Source organism: Alligator mississippiensis, chromosome 2 (genome assembly GCF_030867095.1).
Source record: "Alligator mississippiensis isolate rAllMis1 chromosome 2, rAllMis1, whole genome shotgun sequence".
Lineage (NCBI taxonomy): Eukaryota > Metazoa > Chordata > Crocodylia > Alligatoridae > Alligator > Alligator mississippiensis.
Window position 1 is genome coordinate 24,443,490 of NC_081825.1, and position 20,501 is coordinate 24,463,990.

The 20,501-nt window shown below is 44.6% G+C and overlaps 1 protein-coding gene across 7 annotated transcripts in view; it reads left to right on the forward strand.

The window, feature by feature from the left end:
• The window catches only part of ABLIM2 (actin binding LIM protein family member 2), a 288,079-nt gene that overhangs the window by 104,817 nt on the left and 162,761 nt on the right, over positions 1-20,501 (forward strand). For all 7 annotated transcript variants that reach the window (XM_059721545.1, XM_019479283.2, XM_019479273.2 and 4 more), the window contains exon 4: positions 18,301-18,416. In XM_059721545.1, coding sequence (XP_059577528.1) covers positions 18,301-18,416 — 116 coding nt within the window. The remainder of the gene's footprint in view (positions 1-18,300; positions 18,417-20,501) is intronic.

Below are 20,501 nucleotides of genomic sequence, written 5' to 3' on the forward strand. Positions count from 1 at the left end.
GATAAAACAATCTCGACAGGCTATTGAGGGAGTGTCCCTCTCATGCAGTTAGTTTTACTATCATGCCACAATTTATAAGGCCTATACAGTACATTCATTGCTATCTGTATATATTATCTCATGACCAGTAGTCAAACTTTCAAAAATATTTTGTGAACTTTGTGCCCAACATTGCCCGATCCACTGAAATGTGAAGGATCTGAAGTTTCCATTGTGGTTGGATCTCTTCTCCTCACATACTGATGCTGCTTTACTTTTTTAGTGTTTACTAGACTGCCCTTGACAACTGGCCTTTGCAAATGCCATTAGCTGAGTTTTGAACAGACTGACCTGGAAGAGAACATGTGCCTGTGCTGCAGTCACTATAGCCGTCTGTCTGTGGCAGCAGGGAATTCTCCATGGGCTGGAACTGCCAAGTACCTACACAGATACGTGGCCCAGATGATGTTTTAACATCCCTTTCAAACTGATTTTCTATAATTCTATAATACAGTGTTTAAAAGGAAGCCATTTTTATAAAACACTTTATTGAATCCTACGTTATCAGTTGTTTTTTCCACTGTAACCCAAAATATGTTTTTTTTTGGAGTCAAGTCTGTTGACAAAGAATAAAGATCAAAAGACAAAGATAAAAAAGCTGTAAAGAGAAAAAAGTGGTGTTTCCCATTTTAGATTGCTAAATATTGAATTTATAATTGGCTATTTGAAGGATGACACTCAGCTGACCAGAGCCTTCTCAGTCTCACCATGCATAAAGATTTCATCTATAAACACACTACCATGTGGCAAGATTCTGGTGCTCTTTCTTCATGGTATCAGTATTTTCTAGACCCAGAGTTTCTTCTTCAACTAAGGGAAAAAAAAGAGAAACTCTTTAATATTGGGGGGTTTTCTACAAGGTACAATTAAATCTTCAATTCCTTCATTAGGTTTTATAAATGAAACCTAATTTTTTTACTAGGATGTTCTCAAATTTAGCACTTGGCAGGCTGGTGAAGTCTACAGTTCAGTTTGAAACAGTTCCATGAAAGGTCAGGAAAAACTACAGTGATTAAACTATTTAACTTCTTGTTTCCTAACAATGTGAGCTAAAATTACAGCACAAGGAAGCTCTTAAGGACAATCTGCTACAGAGATTAAATGCAGATGTACTGAGGCTAAATTGCTTTTTAAAATGCAGTTCCCAATGATAGGACTTTATTCAAATTAAATCTACAATCTTTCTGCCCAGTTTTTCATCTGTAACACCAAATGCTTGGATTCAACACAATTTACAGGGAAGAATTCTCCTAAGTCCCCACCTCCCCTCTGCTGCTGCTATCTGAAATTGCAAAATAAAGACACAACCATGTTTTCTTCTTTCTCCCTAGGAACACATTCAAAGTACTCCTTTTCTACTTCCACAACACTCTGAGAGCACCACCAGGAAGCGTGGTCCTATCTACCAGCTCCCACTTTGCATGTACCAAAACACAGAAGCCCCTTTGGCAGTTCCCACAAGTTTTCAAGCTGTTTCCTGTATGCTCAAGAGTAGCAACAGAGGGTGCCCCCTGGGCAACTTCACTGCCTAATTTCTGGGTTTGGTGTGTGAAGCAGGAGTGGTTGGGTGGGGGCTTGCTCTCAAGAGTTTTGGAAAAGCTGTATAGACAGACACAAAAACAGAGAGGGAATAATTATAAGATACAGGACAGTGCCATGCTAGCTCTGCATGTACTAATTCCCAAATTGGAAATAGTGTCCATGTTTTAGTGCAGTGCTGTGTGGGGCCAATGAGCTCTTGCTGCAAGAAAGTTAAGAAGTTGTTGCTGCTGAGAAATGACACTGCAGTGCTATGGAAGCTACAATGTGCAGAGCTAGCATGGCATGCCTCAGGATTGCAGCCCGTGTGCCATGCAGACATATCCATGCTATCTCCATCGGGCTCAATGCCTGAACGCATGTTACAAGAGTGAATCAATTAGTGTCTCTCTGTTAGTTTCCAATGGCAGAGCTTACGGTGCAGATCAGCAAAAGAATCATGCCATCCTGTTACACAAGAAACACTGGGACAGGCCCGCTAATGTTATAAATTATCACAGCTCCCTTCAAGCTGACCCCAGCTTTTCAAACCAGGCATACTTCATGCTCCCTATAGAAACAGTTCTTATCCAAATACCGCTAACTTAGCCAAGTCACCCTTAGTGTCCTGGAGTTTAGAAACAGTATGATGGGGTAGGCAATAAACTCATGCCTATATCAAAGATTTTGGGTTTAAAAGAAAACACAATAAAATTGCTTTCAGTAACTCAACCTGCTGATTTGGGGGGTAGGAGTTTAGTGTCCTCTTCCCTGGAATCAGGGTGCAGTTTGTGTCTACATTTTGGGCCTGCTATTAATTCTAGACGTAAGTCATAGCACACTGGACAGCTGATCGCTTCCCCTGCTGTGGGAGAAGCCTTCTGAAAATCTGGAATTGAATGCCAGCTCTCTTTAGACATCTGATTTTGGAAAGGTATGAACTGGCAAGAACTCAAGTATTAGTCTGATTTACATTAGGCCTGATTCTGCTTCTCTTAAAATCCAGGGAAAGCTCCCATTGTCTGCAGTGTAACGAGACTTTTGATGCCAATACTAACAGAGGGTTTTCTGTACCCATCCAAGAGGTTTTTTAGGATTAATTGTTAAGGGCAAGATCCAAACCACTCAGGTGAATACGTGAGACTTTTGCTGAATCTACGTCCCTAAGTCACAAAACAAAGCATTACTTAAACACCTAAATTCACTAAGTACCTCTGTTTTAGGCTGAAATATCTCTAGGTGCCTTAAGCTTCTGAGTGTTCTCAGAAATGATCCAGTTTGAGCACTTAAATGCTCAGTTCTCGCTGCTGCCTTCCATACCAACTTAAGAAGAGTTTAGGGAAGAGCCTAAACTACTTAAGTCCCTGGAGAAGCACCAACAGCATTGAGCTCAGTTCAGAGCACAGCACTCATAGACGCTGTACCTGCAATTTCAGGAAAGAGATAACTGTTGCAGATAATCTAGTGGTTAAACCACAAAATCTGGGAGCACTATCCATTTGTCTCAATGGTCCGCCAAGCATGTGCGATTTAGGGGGCCATTAGGAAAGCAAGCGAGAGGGATCCTGACCCTGTCACCCAGTGGTGAGGGCATTCCTTTGGACTGGAGGCAAGCTATGGGTGTTGGTCCCTGTGGCTGGATTATTTCTCATTTTGTTTTAATGTAAAGTGCATAAGTAATCTAGAGAGAAGGAACTAGAGTCTGTAGTTGTGTGGCAAGGGCATTGTCCTGGAAAATTAGAGATGAAGGTTTGTTGAAGGCCTAAAATCTAGGTTCTTTACTTCCTCTGAGTGCTCTTACTGCTTGGTCATTTTGCAAAAAGTGATAGCACTTCCTTTGTCTCTGGTTTTAAGTGAAAGTGGCCATGGGTACTGCATGACATCTTAAAGTCAATGCAGTCAGTATACTTTAGGAATACTTCTTTGTAGGGCACTCTGGGACCTCTGAGGCTAGAGACATCTCTGAAGGCCTGAAGTTCCAACGTACCCTGTGTTTCCTATTGACCAGTGGTTCTCAGCTTTCTTAGCCTCAAGGCACCCTCCGTGACACTGATGAATTTCACAGCATTTGAGAATCAAATGAGCTTGAATGTAAATTCAGAAAAGATATAGAGGGGTGCTTTGAGGCTAAGAAAGTTGAGAACCACTGATCTAGCCTGGTAGGAGCTGCAGGGGCTGCCACGTAAGAGCTGCAGGGGCTGCCATGCCCTGTTCTTTCCACTGCCCCTTCCCCCCTCTGTACCTGAGGGGGCAAGGGCAGCCACCGCCACTGAGACATATGCTAGCAACAACCCCTGTGGGCCCTCCCACTGCCCTTGGGAGGGTTGGAGGAGTGGAGAGAATGAGCCAGGCTGCAAAGTGCGGATATCTGTGCATCCACCTACCTGCAGCAGAGCAGGCTGCTGGGTGTGTGGGAGTAGCTAGTATGGGGGTTGCATGGGGGCAAAGGAAGGGGTGGAAGGCAGCAGCCAGCTAGATCAGTGGTTCTCAACTTTCTTAGCTTCAAAGCACCCCTCTATATCTTTTCTGAATTTATATTCAAGCTCATTGATTCTCAAGTGCCATGCAATTCATCAAAGAAGAAAATGCAGGTGCCTCCAAAGTAGGTGGGGTAGGCTCAGGCCACTGCATGCAGAAGCAGAGGGTTTACCACCTCACATAGGAGCAAGGTGATGTGGCACCCTTAATGGGCTCTCACAACACCCCACGGTGCCCCAGCACCATGGTTGACAATCACTGCTCTAGGTACTCACTGCTCAGCACACAGTCACTCTGGATTGCCCTTTGGCAGAGCCTAATTCTTTCTCTTCACTGCATAGGGTTCCTGTGAACATGAAGCATAACTAGCTATTGCCTAACTTGACCTGCTGCTCACAGATTTGACCTGCTGCTTCCAAACTGGGAGAAACTGGTGGGGATGATAGTGGATGACAACTTGGGCAGCAGCGACCATGAGATGATTGAGGATCCTGAGGGAAGGAAGGAAGGATGGAGAGCAGCAGAGTAAGGACCCTGGACTTCAGAAAAGTAGACTTGGACTTGCTCAGAGAACTGATGGGCAGGATCCCCTGGGAGGCCAGGCTGAGGGGGAAAGAAGTCCAGGAGAGCTGATTGTATTTCAGTTTTTCAAATCCTAATTTTCTATGATTCTGTGATTTCTATTTTTAGTGTGCTGGGCAGGGTTGCTGAGAGCCAGAGCCTGGTGTGGCGGGGGGTGGGGTAGAAGCCAAGGATCAGTATGGGTGCTACTGGCACCCTTCTGTATGGTAAGGTTAATGTTGTAAACATCATCTTGTTGATTTGAATCACCCTCCTGGGGGAAAGTGCCTATGTTATACTCATGCAGAACCTGAATTATAGATAAGAATTTGCATCTACCTCGGAGTGAATACCTTTATAGTGCATATTCTTTGTAGCTGCCAAAAGTAACTTTAGTATTTTTTAATTAACTGTTCTTGCATTGAATAGAAAACTAATGAGTTTTGAATCATCACTTCTAATAGTGACAGTTGCAACGGTACTTTTCGCATCTTCAGAAAAGACAAGATTTTAATAGAAACTGGTGGGATGTTGAAGTGTGTGTTCTTTCAAATCAGTCAGAAAAAAACAAAGCATAAGCATCTGGAGCAAGGGGGAAAAAAAGCCAAGAGCAAAAAAAGTGGTCATATATTTTTCTGTACCTACTGATAATGCTACTAGTAATAGATTGTGATCTGATACCACAGAACAGGGGCTGAATTCTTTGTTGCTCTCCACCTTGTGTTGAAAAGCCATTGTCTTCTATATAAAGCAAGCATGTCAGTAATCCAGATTTTTCTTCAGGTATCCCAGTGGGACTAGCATGCCATGGAGCACTTCAGTAAGTGAAAAAAAATGAATATACAATGAAATGATTGTATATTTGGAGGTTGAAAATTAAACCTTAACTGTGGCCTAATGTGAGGTCATGTGTATTTTTTTCCCTCTATCTTGTTCTGATCATTTGGCTTTTAATTACCCAGGTTCTAAACTGCATATTCCTCTGACTACATAACAAGTGATAACTTATTCTATCACTCTCCAATGATGATTGTAGCTCAGCATAACTATTCCATCTTTAGAGATATTGTCTAGAGGCAGGGAAGTAATGAAGAGTTAATAGGGTAATTCAAAAGTTTGCAGAGGAACTGATTCCACTGAATTCCAGTGGTGTCTGAATGACTTTGTTTTCATGGCTGCATGGATTTAGAAGGGCTTGTGGCCAAAGATATTACCTGGGATGACAGTATGGAGGCAGGCATCATTTCTTAACAGGCCATAGTGAAAGCTGGGTCATCTGTGCCACTGACAGCTGAAATTATTATTAATTGTGAAGTTATTTTGGCCTATTGTAAGGTTGTAAAACAGATCTTTGAGAGACGTCCGTTGTGTTGAGAGGTATAGGCTGGGAAGGCACCAAAGCCTTAACTCAAACTCTTCCACTGGAACAGGAAGAAAGAAAGCAGTTCTTTTGATGACAAAATTCTCTTCATTTCTGTTACAGACTTTTCATGAGAAATCTGACGTTCTCAGATACTAAATTAATGAGAGCTGTAGCCTGATCTAAACCTGGATCGGGTGTTTGGATAATGACCCAATTGTGTCAAATGATAGGGTAGTGTAAGAGTGATGTTTTAGCCATGATGGTCCAGAAATTGTGTGAGAGGAAAGGATTTCTTAGATTTTAAGAGATATCCCTAGGCAAAGATTTATTTTATTGAACCAGTTGGATAGTTGGGATACAATTAGAGTTCAGCCTCCTCTAGAACAACAGCTACAGTACAGAAGTCTTGGTCCTATCAAGTACATTGAGACACATGAGGGAAAGTAACAACACTTTTGTTAGCACACTTTAACAGAAGTATAACACGACAACCTGCATCTGGATTATGCAGCCCTTCCAATGAAAGGAGTCTCAACAAAACTGAGATTGAGTGATGCAACTTGGATCAGCAATCCATCATCACCCTGGGATGGCACTACGCCAGAAGCCTCCTTGATGCACCATTCATCCCCTTCATTGTTATACATATTCATTCGAGAACATGTTCCCTTTTTACAATCTTTTGTAAAATATTGTAAATTTTCCCCCCTACTTTCTTAGGTATCCTTCCTATGTTACTGGTTAACTTCTCATATTTCAAAACCATCATTTTAATTTATCTTTGGATAAAGCATAGACTGAGAGCACAAAATGCTGGAGTTGGTGGTTCTAGAGGTCCTTTCCAGTCTTATTTTTTGTTTATTTTAATTAGTTGCTAGAGTATTTATTTCATGTACCTTCCACAGTGATTGGGTACATACTTCACAAAAGAATACTAAAGTAGCCATACACTCCTTTCCATAGTTTCTTGTTCTCCCTTATTCATCCTCAGTCACCTGAAATTGCTAGTTATTTATCACTTATCCCAAACCCTGTAACCTGCAATCACTTGATAATATTATTCATGTCAAATTGCCCCTGGCAGCATCTTAGGTCCTTATTACACCTTATGCTGTGAGCTGCACAACCGTTGATTGATGTTAGTGCTAGCTTAGAGTTTGGAGCAGTCACACCCTTAGGCTAGAAACCTTCTCTGACTGTCCCCCACCTGCACAGCTGTGACTTGCCATTAGGGGACTGGTGAGCAGGGACAGGACTAGCAGCTACAGCTGTGAGTTGCCACTAGAGGGCTGGTGAGCCAGGACAGGCTTCTATTCTTGCTGTATGGGTGGGAATGAGAGATCCTGGGATAATGGAGTACTTCATCTTGAGTCGTGCATCTGTAAGGAGTGGCCATACCTTAATGAAACAGGAGCTGGGTAGTATGGATCAGAGATAATCCTGCCCTGGAATGGCATAACTTTGAGCCACATAATGACTGCTTAAAACTAGAGGTTCGCTGATACAGAGGTCTGTATTGCATCGGCACTGATAAAGGGAAAATTAACATTATCAGCAATCGGCTTTTTTGGGCTGATGTCCCAGATAAATGCTGTGTGCATGTGCAGCTGCAGCATGCATGCGGCCAGCTCAGCAGCTTATAGAGTAGCATCAGGTTGGTTAGTCTGTTGGTGGGGAAGGGGCAGGGGGAGGGAAGGGCATGGGGTGGCCAGATTGAGGCCCCCACAGTGAGGGAACAGGGGAGCTGGGGCTGGGGCAGGCGCTGCCCAGCTGGGGTGGGGCTCAGGATGGAGCTGTGAGCAGCTGGTCTGGGAGGCACGGGTGGGGGGATGTGCCCCTGGGGCTGGCATGGGGAGATATGTCCCCTGGATCTGTGTGCAGGGTGAGAGTGGGTTGCTGCTGCAGGCCAGGGGCAACACCAACCTATTCCTGGTGAGGGGGCTGGGCTGGAGCTGTGCTCAGGGTGGCACTGCAAGGGGGGCTACCACAAATACTGGGGTAGCCACAGCCCACCCCATAGCCCTCCCTCCCAGTACCATTGCCACCTGCCCCAAGTGCAGCCCCAGCCCAGCCCCCTGTTGGGAAGAGAATGGCACCACCCCTGGCCTCAGCCCGCAGCAGCAGCCTGCCTTGCCCTGCACACAGATCCAGGGGGCATGCGCCCCCCATGTCTCCCCCAGAGGTGTGCACAGCAGTGGGAGCCACCTCCCTCCTCACCATACACCCTGGGCTAGCTCCTTGCTGCTCCATCCCATGCCCCAACTCCAACTGGGCAGTGCCTGCCCTGCCCCAGCTCCTCTCCTCCCTCACCACGGGGACCTCAATCTGCCCCTCCCATGCCCCTTCCTTCCCCTCACCCTTTCCCCCTCATTAGACTTGCCAGCGGGATGCTGCTCTCCAAACAGCCAGGCTGCATATCAGCAGTCAGATCGGTATCGGCCAATATGGCTTATTAATAATTGGCCATTGGTATCAGCCAAAAAATCTTTATCAAAGCACCCCTAACTTAAAATCACTTTAAGGTATTAACATGTGGACAGTCCAGGGGTTAAGAGCTCCAGGAACTGCCCAAACTTATCATATAACAAGGCTCTTACTTATGCTTAATCTGTTCTGGCATAGGCCCTGGTCTCAGTATTTCACTACTTGCTTGTCAGCAATACTGTGCTCCTGTAATACTGCTCAGACTTACCAGTAGGCTCCAAAACAGGGTGTATATATATGAACCTAGAGGGTTAGTTTTATCTTATTGCAGAGTATCCACAAAAAGCTTATGCCCTACATAAGCCACATGGGATTTAAGTGATTGAGACATCTTGCATATACTGTTTGCACAGAACTGTTACATGTATTAGTCTAATCATAAAAGGATCATTAGTACCTGCCTGGTTTTTAGGTGATTATAATTATGAGTAAAATGAAAATCATGTGTTTCATATATATATAATATTATTTCTTTTAAAGAATATTTTATGTGCATGTGTGTGCACACACTTCCTCTATACATACTAAAAATTAAGCATCTGGGAAATAATTGTCTATGAAATATTAGCTATAGAGTGAAGAAACAGTTACTTTGTACTAATTTGGGAAACAACTAGGATGCAGATTCTCAGTGAAAATTCTAGACATAATTTATAGGGCTTGAAGTTATGGCTTTTTACATTTCATTATAGAATAAGGTCTTTCTCGTTGTGTAACATCAATAGAAATAGAACAGATCTCTGTCACCATTGTGGAAAACAATGAATGCTGCCAGGCAATCATGATTTTTGTGCACATATAAAAGGTTTTCTTTGTAAACTGCATGTAGATTGTCCTCCCTGAATTGCACTATTAGATGAATACTACCTTTTCTCCTCTGATTCCTCTCCACTTCTACTACCTACAAGTAATTGAGCAGCAAATCCTGATTATGCAGAGAGACTCACCTAGAAATTGAGCACCATGTAAAATAAAACTATTTGTTCTTGTTTTCATTATCTTTATAGAAGCAATTGCTCCATCGTCATTTATAATGCCTTTCTCTTTCTAGGAGAAGTCAGGTATTTCTTTATTTGCTTTAAAGAACAGAAGATGATAGAAGGCTTGAAGTTAAAGTTGAAGCAATCCATTTGTTCTGAGGGGCCTTTACTTTAAAAGGTGCTTGACACCTACAAATTATTCTGAATTTTAAAAGGATTCTTTTCAGGGTCAGATTCATGCATAGGCAAACTGGACACATGTCTACAGACCTGAGCTGCAGAGGGGCCCAGTCCTTCCCTCTGCAGCGGCACAAATGGCCCCGGCCTGCTCCCTTCCCTTCCAGGTGGGGCTGCTGCTGCCGCCGCCCCTGGGATCTGTGTGCCTTCCCTAGCCTCTGGCTTGCTCCAGGCACCAGTAGGGAAAGGGTGGGTGCTGGGAGGGGAGCGGCTGCAGCTGGGTGGGAGCATGGAGCCTGTGCTTAGGGGGGCAGTGGGAGCATGGAGCTTGGGTGGGCAGGGCATGGGGACGGACTCCACACACTCCCCACCATGGTGCAGAGCCCCTGCTGCCAGCAGCGGCAGTCCTTGGGATACTAGTGGCCTGCACAGGCCCGGGCACAGCTCCAGCCAGCGCTGCACAGTGGGAGCAAGGAACGCAGCCCTGCCAGCCGCCTCCCCTCTGCTGGGCTCCATACTACTGGGGAAAGCCCAGAGCTGGCTGTCTTCCCGACCCCCTGCCAGGCAGGGGATGGGGAAGGCAGCTGGTTACAGAGTGCACCACTCCCCTCCTCCCCCCCCCCCCCGGTAACACAGAGTTTCACGTGGGCTGCGTGAAGCCTGGTGCAAGAGAGGAAGCTAGCAGGGCTATGCTTTTTGCCACCACTGTGCAGTGCTGCCCGGAGCCATGCATCACGGGGCACTGGTGCCTGCACGGGCCCAAAGGCAGCCGCCGCTGGCAGTGGGAGCTGTGTGCAATGTGGTGAGAGTCTCCATACCCCCCCCACCCTCCCTCACACCCCACACACGCACACACTGCCCCCACAACCCTCCTCCCACATACACAACCCAACATACCCTATTGTCCCCCCTACAAACCTCCCACCCCCACTCTCCCCTTTTTTTTTACATGTATTGGGCTTGTTTGGGGCTTGTTTTTAAAAGCAATACTGCTTTTTTTTTTTCTCATAAGACTTGGCAACATTGCTCTGAGCCCCACTCCCCCCCAGCGGCAGTGCCAGGGTGGAGAGCGGGGGTCTTGACCAGCCTGGGGCCCACAAGTTTGTTTGCCTAGGGTCCTCTAAAGGGTTAATCTGGCCCTGATTCTCTTCCATTTTTGGAAGTGCCAGCTGCAGATACTAAGCACTTGTACAAGCCTGCTCTCTTTCCATAGGAGGCTACATCAGAGCGGTTCAGTGCTGAGCAATTATGTTAAAGGAATTGTCCAACTTTCTTACCAATAGAGATTTTTTTTCTGGAGTCCATGGCAGATTTAGTGCATGGTGTGGTACTCCATGCACACCGTGACTTTGTGACTTGGCTTTTCCCTTAATTGGGTTCAGGTTATGCAAGCAGATGATGCTAAGGCTGCTCTAATTGAGCGTCAGACCTAGATGACTGTGTTGCCTTTCTGGCATTAAAATTGAGGAATATCTCAGTATATTAAAAATATTGTTTATATCTCAATACTATGTGCCCTGGGCAGCTTCACCTTTGTTCTCCTACAGTTAAAGCTTCTGTATCATCCAATAAATTAGACAGCTCTGTAGCAAACAGTGTCTGTCTCATTTCCACTATGTACTCAATCACCTAGGCCAAATTCTACCTTATTTACAGCCTGTCCGTGTAACTGCACAATCTACAAGTTAGAGCAGAATTTAACCCCCTATTCTCACCCCAAATCTTAGTCTAAGCCCTGATCAGAAATGTCATTTTGCTGAATATGTCATGAGATTGTGCTTGAACTAGAAAAAGCAGTAAGGGTAGTTAAAACAAAAATTATTAGTAAGGAAGGGGACTATAATAAAAGAGGCTAATAGCATGCCACAAACCATTTCAGAATATTGCATGAAACAAATTTGTAATAGTTGTCTTTCAAATACTTCCAATCCCTGCCCCACCATGAAATATTCTTGAAATTTATTCTTGAAATATTCTTGAATATTCATGAAATTTGTAATCATTGTCTTTCAAATACTTCCAAGCCCTGCCCCACACTGCATATTTTTAAGTTCAAGAAGCTAGTTAAAGGTGAACAAATAGTTGTGAAGAGCCATCGTGCACAATTACAGAAACACTACTCTTAACCTATGGGTCTGTATACCTTCCCGATCTCAATCTAGAGCTCAAAAACTCATACCTCTCTAACTGACCTTTATCGCTTTTTTTTGCTTTCTCATGTTTGTTGGCCTGTCAATTTGTGTCTGGTTGTTTGTGGAGGTGGGGAAAAGTCCATGTTGGAGATACTGGGTAAGTCCCAGACTTAGGTTTCATTCTGCAACATACTGAAGCATATACATGATCACATGAGTTATATATTGAAATCAAGACACTTACTAAATCAAGACCTTACCCGTCTTTCCTTTTTGCCCTTTGTGTTTACAAGTTCCTTTAAGGACATTTTTGGTTTCTTTAAGGACGTTTTTTTTCCTTTAGAGAAGGAAAGAGCGGGGAAAATGGGAATAGTCTCTGTATTTCTCAAAGCCTAGAGACGACTTTACTCTTCCCTACTTTACCACTCCCTTCCCCACCCCCACTCCCTTGAAGTGCTGTTTTATGGCCCTTCAGATCTAGAGATGTGGATAAAAACTCCTTTTGGTAGTTATCACTCCTCCTTAAAGGAAAACCAGGCTGATTCATTACAGTTTAGTACACAAATCAAATCAAGGATAGCCAACCTGTGGCACAGGTGCCACAAGTGGCACACAAGAAGTCTATGTGTGTGGTGCATAACAAACTGGAGAGGGGACAGGTAGCACAGTAAAAGATAAAGCAGATAGCAGAAAGAGGAACATCAGATCAGGTGGGGAAGGCAGGTAGCAAAAAGTAGAGTATCAGATGAGGCAGGGAGCAGAAAGCTGAGCAGCAAATAGAGCAGTGTCAGAGATCCAGCAAATGCATAGAATCCAGACCATGAAGCCTTATCATCCAGCCTGCCATTCTGCCTGTGGGTCTCATGCAGTGCACGGAGCCTGTTTGGCATTGGCTGCACACAGTACAGGCTGGAGTCAGTGCACATGAGCAGCATACTGTATGTAGGGCCAGTCTGGAAGCACGCTGCATGAAGTGCCTGTGCTAGACCAGTTCTGCATGATGCATCTGGAGCCAGCCCTGACCAGGCCCACAGACTGGCCACATGTGCTGGATACAGTACACAGAGCTTGTCTGGCCCAGGGGCCACATGGACCATGCACCCCACACTGGCCTTGTGCATCACATGTCATCACATGTCATGAGGAGCTGGGGCTGGCATATGCCACACAGGGGCAATCTGGGATGCATATTGCATATGGTGCACTTGGTCCAGCCTGGCACAGACACCACACTCGGCCCATGCTCTGGACTGACATACAGGGCTAGGGTCACCATGTGCTGCCTGCATTGCATGGGGCTGGAGCCAGCACACATGCTGCATACAGTCCAGGGCACATGCAGCATGCAGTACCCACACTGGACCAGCTCTGCACACTGGATCCAGCTTATAGACCTGGTCTTTGGGCCCAGTCCTACCCAAAGATCAACCCCACACTCCTCATTTGGTCCATGGGGGCTGAATGAGTTTGACATCCCTGAGGGAAGGGAAAAGGATTAGAATGGCATTTTGGAAGTGTGTGGGTCTTATTTGTGCTACACCTGCCATAAAGTTTGGCCACCAGTGAACTAAATCTAAAGGTAGGCAGAGGACTCCCTAGACTTTTTCAAACCAGCTTATTTTTAAATGCCTTTCTACTGTTTCCATTACCTCTTACTCTGAAACTGAGTCTGGTACTGATGTCATCCATGTTCCTGACACTTCCCAGCAGGAAGTCTAGTTGGATGATCTCAATTTAGATATAGAGGGGTGGGCAAAATATGGCCCACGGGCCAAATCTGGCCCACCAAGCAATTTCATCTGGCCTGTGGGCACCCACCAACTAATTGTACCCTGGCCAGCCCACGTGCCTGGCTCCTACTCTTGTGCATGGAAAGGCCCAGCCCAGCCAGCACACAGCTTCTGGGCAGGGCTGCTGCTGCCACTGCAACAGCTGCTGGGGAACCTGCTTGGCTTCCCCAGTGTCTAGTAGCTCATCCTCACCTCCCTGCTGCAGAGCTCCCTCTGGACAGTAGGTAGGGAAGCAGGCTGGACAGGAGCATGGAGCCTGCACCCAGGGGAGCGGTGGGAATGTGAAGCTTGGGTTAGCAGCGTGTGGATGTGAGGAAGGGGAGGGGGACCCCCCACACACATACACTCCGTTCCATGGTGCACAGCAGGCAGCAAGCGCTTGGGTTGCTCGTGGCCTGCACAGGTGCTGCTGCCCAGTGGTGTGCAGCTCCAGCCAGCACTGCATGTGGTGGCAGTGAGCGCAGCCAGGCCAGCCCACCTCTATCATGTGGGGCTCCCTATGGTGCACATGCAGCTCCTGGTACTCATGCATCACTGGGGAAGCCCAATGCAATGCAGGTCCTGGGACCCTACTGGGTAGCAGGGGGCAGGGTTTCCATCCACTTCCAGTGGAGTCGTGGGACTTGTATGGCAGGGGGCAGGGAAGGCAGCTGGCTCCATTGTGCGGGGCTTCCCTGGTGGTGTGCAAGTGTCAGGAGCTACACATAGGCTGTGGGGAGACCCACACAATAGAAGTGGGCCAACCTGGCTGCACTCCTTACCACCACATGCAGCACTGGCTGGAGATGCATGACGCCAGGCAGCAGCACCTGCACAGACCACAAGCGCCTGCCACCTGCTGCTACTGATGCTGCCAGCAGCAGGGGCTGTTCACCAGGGAGGGGTGTTTGGAGGGGTTTTCACACTCCCCCAGCGTCCCTCACACCCCACAAAACCCACACCCTGCTCCCAGAACCTCCCCATATATATACCCCCAACATACCCTATGCCCCCTACATACACAGCCACAACCTCTCACAAACACCACACATGCCCCCCCTCCGCACCTCACCATACACATACCCACACCCCCAACCACACCGCACACACTTCCTCACACAATGTACAAGAGTAAGACTTTATTTTTGAGTTACTGGACAATCACCTCTATATATACTACGCAAACACAAATCATGACAAAAATATTTTTGTAATACAATTAAAATATGTTATAGTAGGTGTTTGACTTTTAGTATATGATCTGGTTTTTTTCTCGTTCCAAGATAGGAGTACTTCTGGGAACAAAGGGAGAGACTTTCAGTGGCAAAGATCAGAGGTTAGGGGCAGGACTTCCAGTCCCAAGATGGCAACCAGGGGGCAGGCAGCTGTCAAGGGGTGGGGCTACCCTTGCAGCCCTTGACAGCTCACCAAAACTCACTAAGCAGGCCTCCAGCTGAAATAATTGCCCACCCTTGAAATATAAGCTCAAATCTTATCGCACTTTGACAACAAAGACAAAGTTTCCATTAACTATACAAGTTCAGTACCATCAGTATTTCATGCAGGGAATGCCAATAACTGCTATAAAAGTTAGAGCATAGGTGTTCCAGTTTCAATTATGAATTATTGGGTGAAATTCTATAACATTTGTTGTTCTGGAAGTCAAATGATCAACATGCACAATTCTCAATGTATAATAATATATTGAAATAATTAAATAATTTAAATGGTAGATTTTCACTATAAACAGTGGAAAAGTAGGTCAGTATTTAAATTAAACTAACACATCATTCTGCTGTCAACATAGTATTAGGTTATCAGTTATTCTTTTTCATTATGCATAAAACATGCAGATATATTAGCAACTTCTCTTTTCAGCTGACATTTTTTTTACACTACTTATTTCTTCATGTTTCCATTGCAATGTACACTGCAGAATACACTGACTGCATTGCATTGCTATGTACCCTATGGCATTAAGTACATAGTAAGAAACAGCCCCTGCCCTCCCCCCCAAAAAATTTCCCTATTACTTTGGTGCTTTCCTTTTGATTATCCAAGTGGATTGGGGAAAAAACTCACTTCTTACCATTCACTTAAACATAGTGTTACCAGATTTGACCATCACTTTGGGGTGTGCTCATTTATCAGGGGTATGTTTCTAGGGTCTTTGTAATTCTAGCAGTGTGCTGTTTGTATTACTTGTGTTTCTACATGGAGCTGTCTCTCTCCCTTCTGCAAGTCCTCACCCCCAGTGGAGCTATCTTGCAGGTCTTCGTTTCAATGAGGCTGGGTTCCTCCAGCCACCAAATCAGACAAATACACACATGTGCGCACACGCACACACACACTCACTAACGTGACACGCCTGACCCGGCCAGGTTGATCAGCACGTGCAGGCTAGCACCCTCATATGCCAGGAATCAGTTCATTAAGGTAACCATAAGATACAGTCAGACACAAGCACACGGGTGAACAGAATACCTCTGAATCAGGCTGGGTGTCCAGCTGACACCCTCATGGGCCAGCATTCAGTTCATTAGGGCACATTTGAGCCAAACTGGGTCAGTCAGCCTACACAAGCTGATCTCTTCATGTGTCTCAAACTCAGCATGTCCCAATCTTTTGCCCTAACTGTCCTAGTAGTGGTAGCCTCTTGATGAGCAGACCCCACAGTATTTTGGGGCTTGACAGGTATCTTTGGCTTAGATAAACGAAGCGTTGCTGCAGAGCAAGTGGGGAGGGGGAAGTAGAAAAGGAAAATATCACCCAGTTACCACCAGTATGACTATAAAAGTTATTTATTGCTAAGTATATGAAATGTATGATGGTACTAGTAGTAATAGACATGCAAGGGAAAAAAAACCATTACAATATTACCCTGGTTCAATTGAGTATTTGGGGAAACCTAACTCAAGCTTAACTAAAAAAATTCAGGTTCAAAAAGCTATGCCTAGAGAGAAAAAAATTAAATGTAGCTGGGATAATTTCTTTTTAATGAATACAGACAAGTATAATTGATTTTATAGTGTCTGATTCATGTTGTTAAAATGAAAAAGAGAGAGAGAGAGAAAGAAGAAGAAAGAGAAAGAGAGCGCGAGAGCTGGGAACTCATAGTTCCAAGGCACTTGGGTGTTTTTGACAGGCAAAGTTCCTAGCACAATCGTTGAAGGTTAAACAGGCGACCAAAAGAGACGATCTGTTTATCCCAGCTTCTCGAGAACAATAGTGGATGGTGTCAGAGAGATTTCTCCCTCTTGAAGCACACTTTTTGCTGCTTTAAATCTTTCTTATACCCTTAGTCCAGCCTTTTCAAAACATTCTTTTATTTGTGTAAACCAAGAGGGGTCCAAGCCATAATTGACAGGGAAAATCCTGTTATATAAACAGTTTCAATTTAAATGAATTACCTTTTTCAGGGAGCCATCTGGTTTGGAACATCTCAAGAAACTGACTGGCAACCAGGCCTAGCTATGCTTGCACAGTGAAGTCAGCCTCGGTGTTTTGTATTTTATCTGTTGTGAATAAGCCTCAGTTTAGCATGACTTTCAGATTTTACTGTAGTCTTTTACCATACTTAGGGGATTACTTGGAGTGTTCATAAACTTTGTGGGGAGGACTTCCACCAGTCATCCCAGGAAAAGTATGACAGCATATGTGGTCAGGACTCAAACAGGCTGGATGTTGTGATGAACCCTTAACCCTTATTCAAATGTTGCCCATACCCCCTCTGACTCCGTCTCCTGCCTCAGCATTCCCTAACCCGGCAACCAAGTTTTAGTCAATCAAGTTTAAATAGGCCTCCCATACTGGGACCACGGAATGTATGGCCCGAGATGCCTATTGAACTTTTCTTCTGCTTAGTTCTGGTTACATGAGGTGTGTGCATGGGCAGAGGGGAATAGAAAAAGTCCTTTTTAAGTCCAGCGAGCTGGGTGCCAGGGCTCCCTCAGGAACACAAAGCTGACAGGTAACAATAGTTTGGTGGATTATATTGGATTTAGTAGTACATAGGCTTGTGTGGGTGTAAATTTAACCCAGACTGAGATATGATTATAAAACATTCTATCCTCCACTGCACTGTAAAGTGATTTGTCCAGCTTCTCCTTTCCAAACCAACCTCTACATTTTCTGTGTATGAGCAACAAATCTAGCAAGGTGAGTCTTTTGTTGTGAGAAAGCTAATAGAAGGAAGGAGCTGTAGTTCAGTAGAACAAGCAACTTTAGTTGCATCCATTTTTATCACTAGGGTATATTTCTCCCCAGAGACATTCACATCCATTTTATTTCTGAATAAATGCATTAAAAAAATAGCTTTGATATTATCACAGCTGACAGGATCAAGTGCTGGTCTGGATTAAATTGTTTCAAAAAGTTCTCTCATAAACTCATTTAACATTTTAACAACATGAATGAGACACTATAAAATCAATTATACTGGTCTGTATTCATTAAAAATAAATTATTCCAGCTAAATTTTAATTCCAAAAGTGAGCTTGATAGCTATCAGCCATCCTTGTCACTACACTGGTTTTTGCCCTGGCTTTTGCGTATCTTTCTTCTGTCTTCAGTAATCTTTTTCTGAGTAGCTTTGATTTCTGCATTTGAAGTTGCCTATTTGATACTGCCTTTGATATTTTAGACTTTGAGTCATTGACCAATCTTGAATTTCCATATATGAAGGAAAACTAGGCAAAATATCCAAACAATAATAATTTTTTTTTTCCCATGGAAAGGGATATTGTAGCTCCCTGAGGATGAGTAGATTTGCTGTAATGTTTTTATTTCTCCTATGACAGGCTGCCTTTTCCTCCTGGTGACCGGGTGACTTTCAATGGGAAAGAGTGTGTCTGCCAGAAATGTTCGCTGCCCCCTGCTGGTAGCAGCAGCTCTTTCCCAGTCCAAGCCTTGCGAAGTAAGTAAATTGTTAAAAATTATTTTTTGCAGTTTAATAAGTAAAGTTGTGGTCAGGCTCGGTGTGAAACCCCTTAACTTCCACCCTCTAAGGGATTGCAAATAGATCCCAGGTTCCTTGCTCCATGTAACTGTGACTTTAGTGGCAAGCTTCAAAAGGAAAGCAGAAGCTGCTCCAGTAGTGATTATTTAGAGTCACCAGCTTGCTGAAAAAAATGGAAGGCCTCACAATAACCTGTGATGTTCTTCCTTAATTTGTTAAAACTGACCTGGAGGAGGGGAAACTGAACAGAACTGGAGTTTGGCTGTTTTTAAACTTCCCAGAAAGTGAATCTTCCCACGCTGTGAGTTGAGTGAACTGTCAGAAAAAATGCAGTAATGCAATCAAGAATGTAACAGTTTGAATAGGAATCTGGTTATCAGTAACATACTGGGGGGAGGCAATCCCTTGCCTTCGTGTGGGATGCAAAAGCAGCTGCCACTTCAGTGACAGCTGACTACGCTGCCACAATCAGAGGTGGTAGTGCCCCATGTGTCACTGGCTGCCCCAGGCATGGACCTGCCCCGCTATGCCTCTGCTGGTTATAAAAGCAAACAAAATGGAACAAAACAAAGATGGAGCTTAATGTTCCCTGTGACTTAATGTAATTCAGAAACATTAAGTCAGAACATCTGACTACTGCTGAGTTTTCATGAAACTCAGCAGTAGTCAGAAAGCTTGGCACCTCACAGGATGTGACCCTAAAATTAGAGAGACCCTGAGTGTTGTACAACTTGTGAGATGAAAACAGCAAAGCTGATGTTCCATAAGGCAACATTGGTTCTTAGTGAAATACTGACTCTTGTTGAGGAATGATAGTAAATTCAGCTTGATTTGGGAGTAGGTGTCACACTGCTCTTGAACATTGGCCCAATTTCCTCTATCAAGAGCACTGAAATGGAATGGTTTCATCATAATAAATACTAAGAGGTGAGGCTGTTTGAATGGCTGATTCAAAAACCAGACAGAGGATAGCTAACACCTAGCAGCTCCTGTATTGACTAAATAGAGAGGTAAGGCCTTTTGTTTTTAATAGCAGCTAGGAATGCATGCCTTTAAATATATACATCAGCCTAGATCAGGGGCGGACAATTATTTTGAGCAAAAGGCCACTTACTGAGTCTTGGCAAGCCATCAAGGGCTGCATGACAGGCAGCCCAGGGCAGATTAATATTAATTTTCTACATTTTTTAGGGGCCCCGCTGGCCAGATAGAATGGCTTGGTGGGCCACTTCCAGCCCGTGGGCCACATTTTGCCCACCTCTGGCCTAGATGGATGTTGGTTGTGGAAAGATAGTTTAAGTTACACCTCTCTGTACAAACAAAGCCCTGAAAGTGAATCTCTGCTTGTCCACTGCCTTAGTAGTTTGTCACCTTCCTTCATCAAAGTGTTATGTTGTATAAAGAAGAGAAGCTGCATGTTCCACTTGAAATTTTATCAACAAAGGCTGATGGGGGAATGCATTGAAAAGATCCATCCTGATCCCCTCTTTGTCAGTATTGTCCACATTTAAGGGAATGCTGACCCTTCTTGAAGCAGAGTTGCTATGGCTTCTTTTTGATGGAACATCCTCCCTTTGATAGGATGTCACAAACCCAGCTTACATTGGCTGAAGCCACTGTAAACCAGTAGCATACTAGCCTGCTACTGCTACACACTTCCTGACCCAATTGAAAATAATATTGACTTTAAAATGGCATTGGGTTGGGTCCAGGTTATCAGACAAAAGAAACACATTTAGTTATCTATAGGTATCACAAAGTTGTTTAAGGAACTTAATATACTGTGCATATACATAAGAAACTCTTAGAGCTCTCCTATACAAATAGGGTAGTTCAGTCGGCAGTAAGTCAAAGAGCTGATGGCTGTCCTCACCCCTAGGACAATTTAGAGCAGACAGTTCTTAGGAGAAAAAATGCCTTTTTTATGCAGTCTGCCTTCTAGGTTTTCAAATGGAGTGATTAATTGTTTGCAGTGTGCTTATCTGCAGGAGCACCTTCATAGGGGCCATTTACAGGGTTTAGTTTAGATCTCAGCTAAATTAG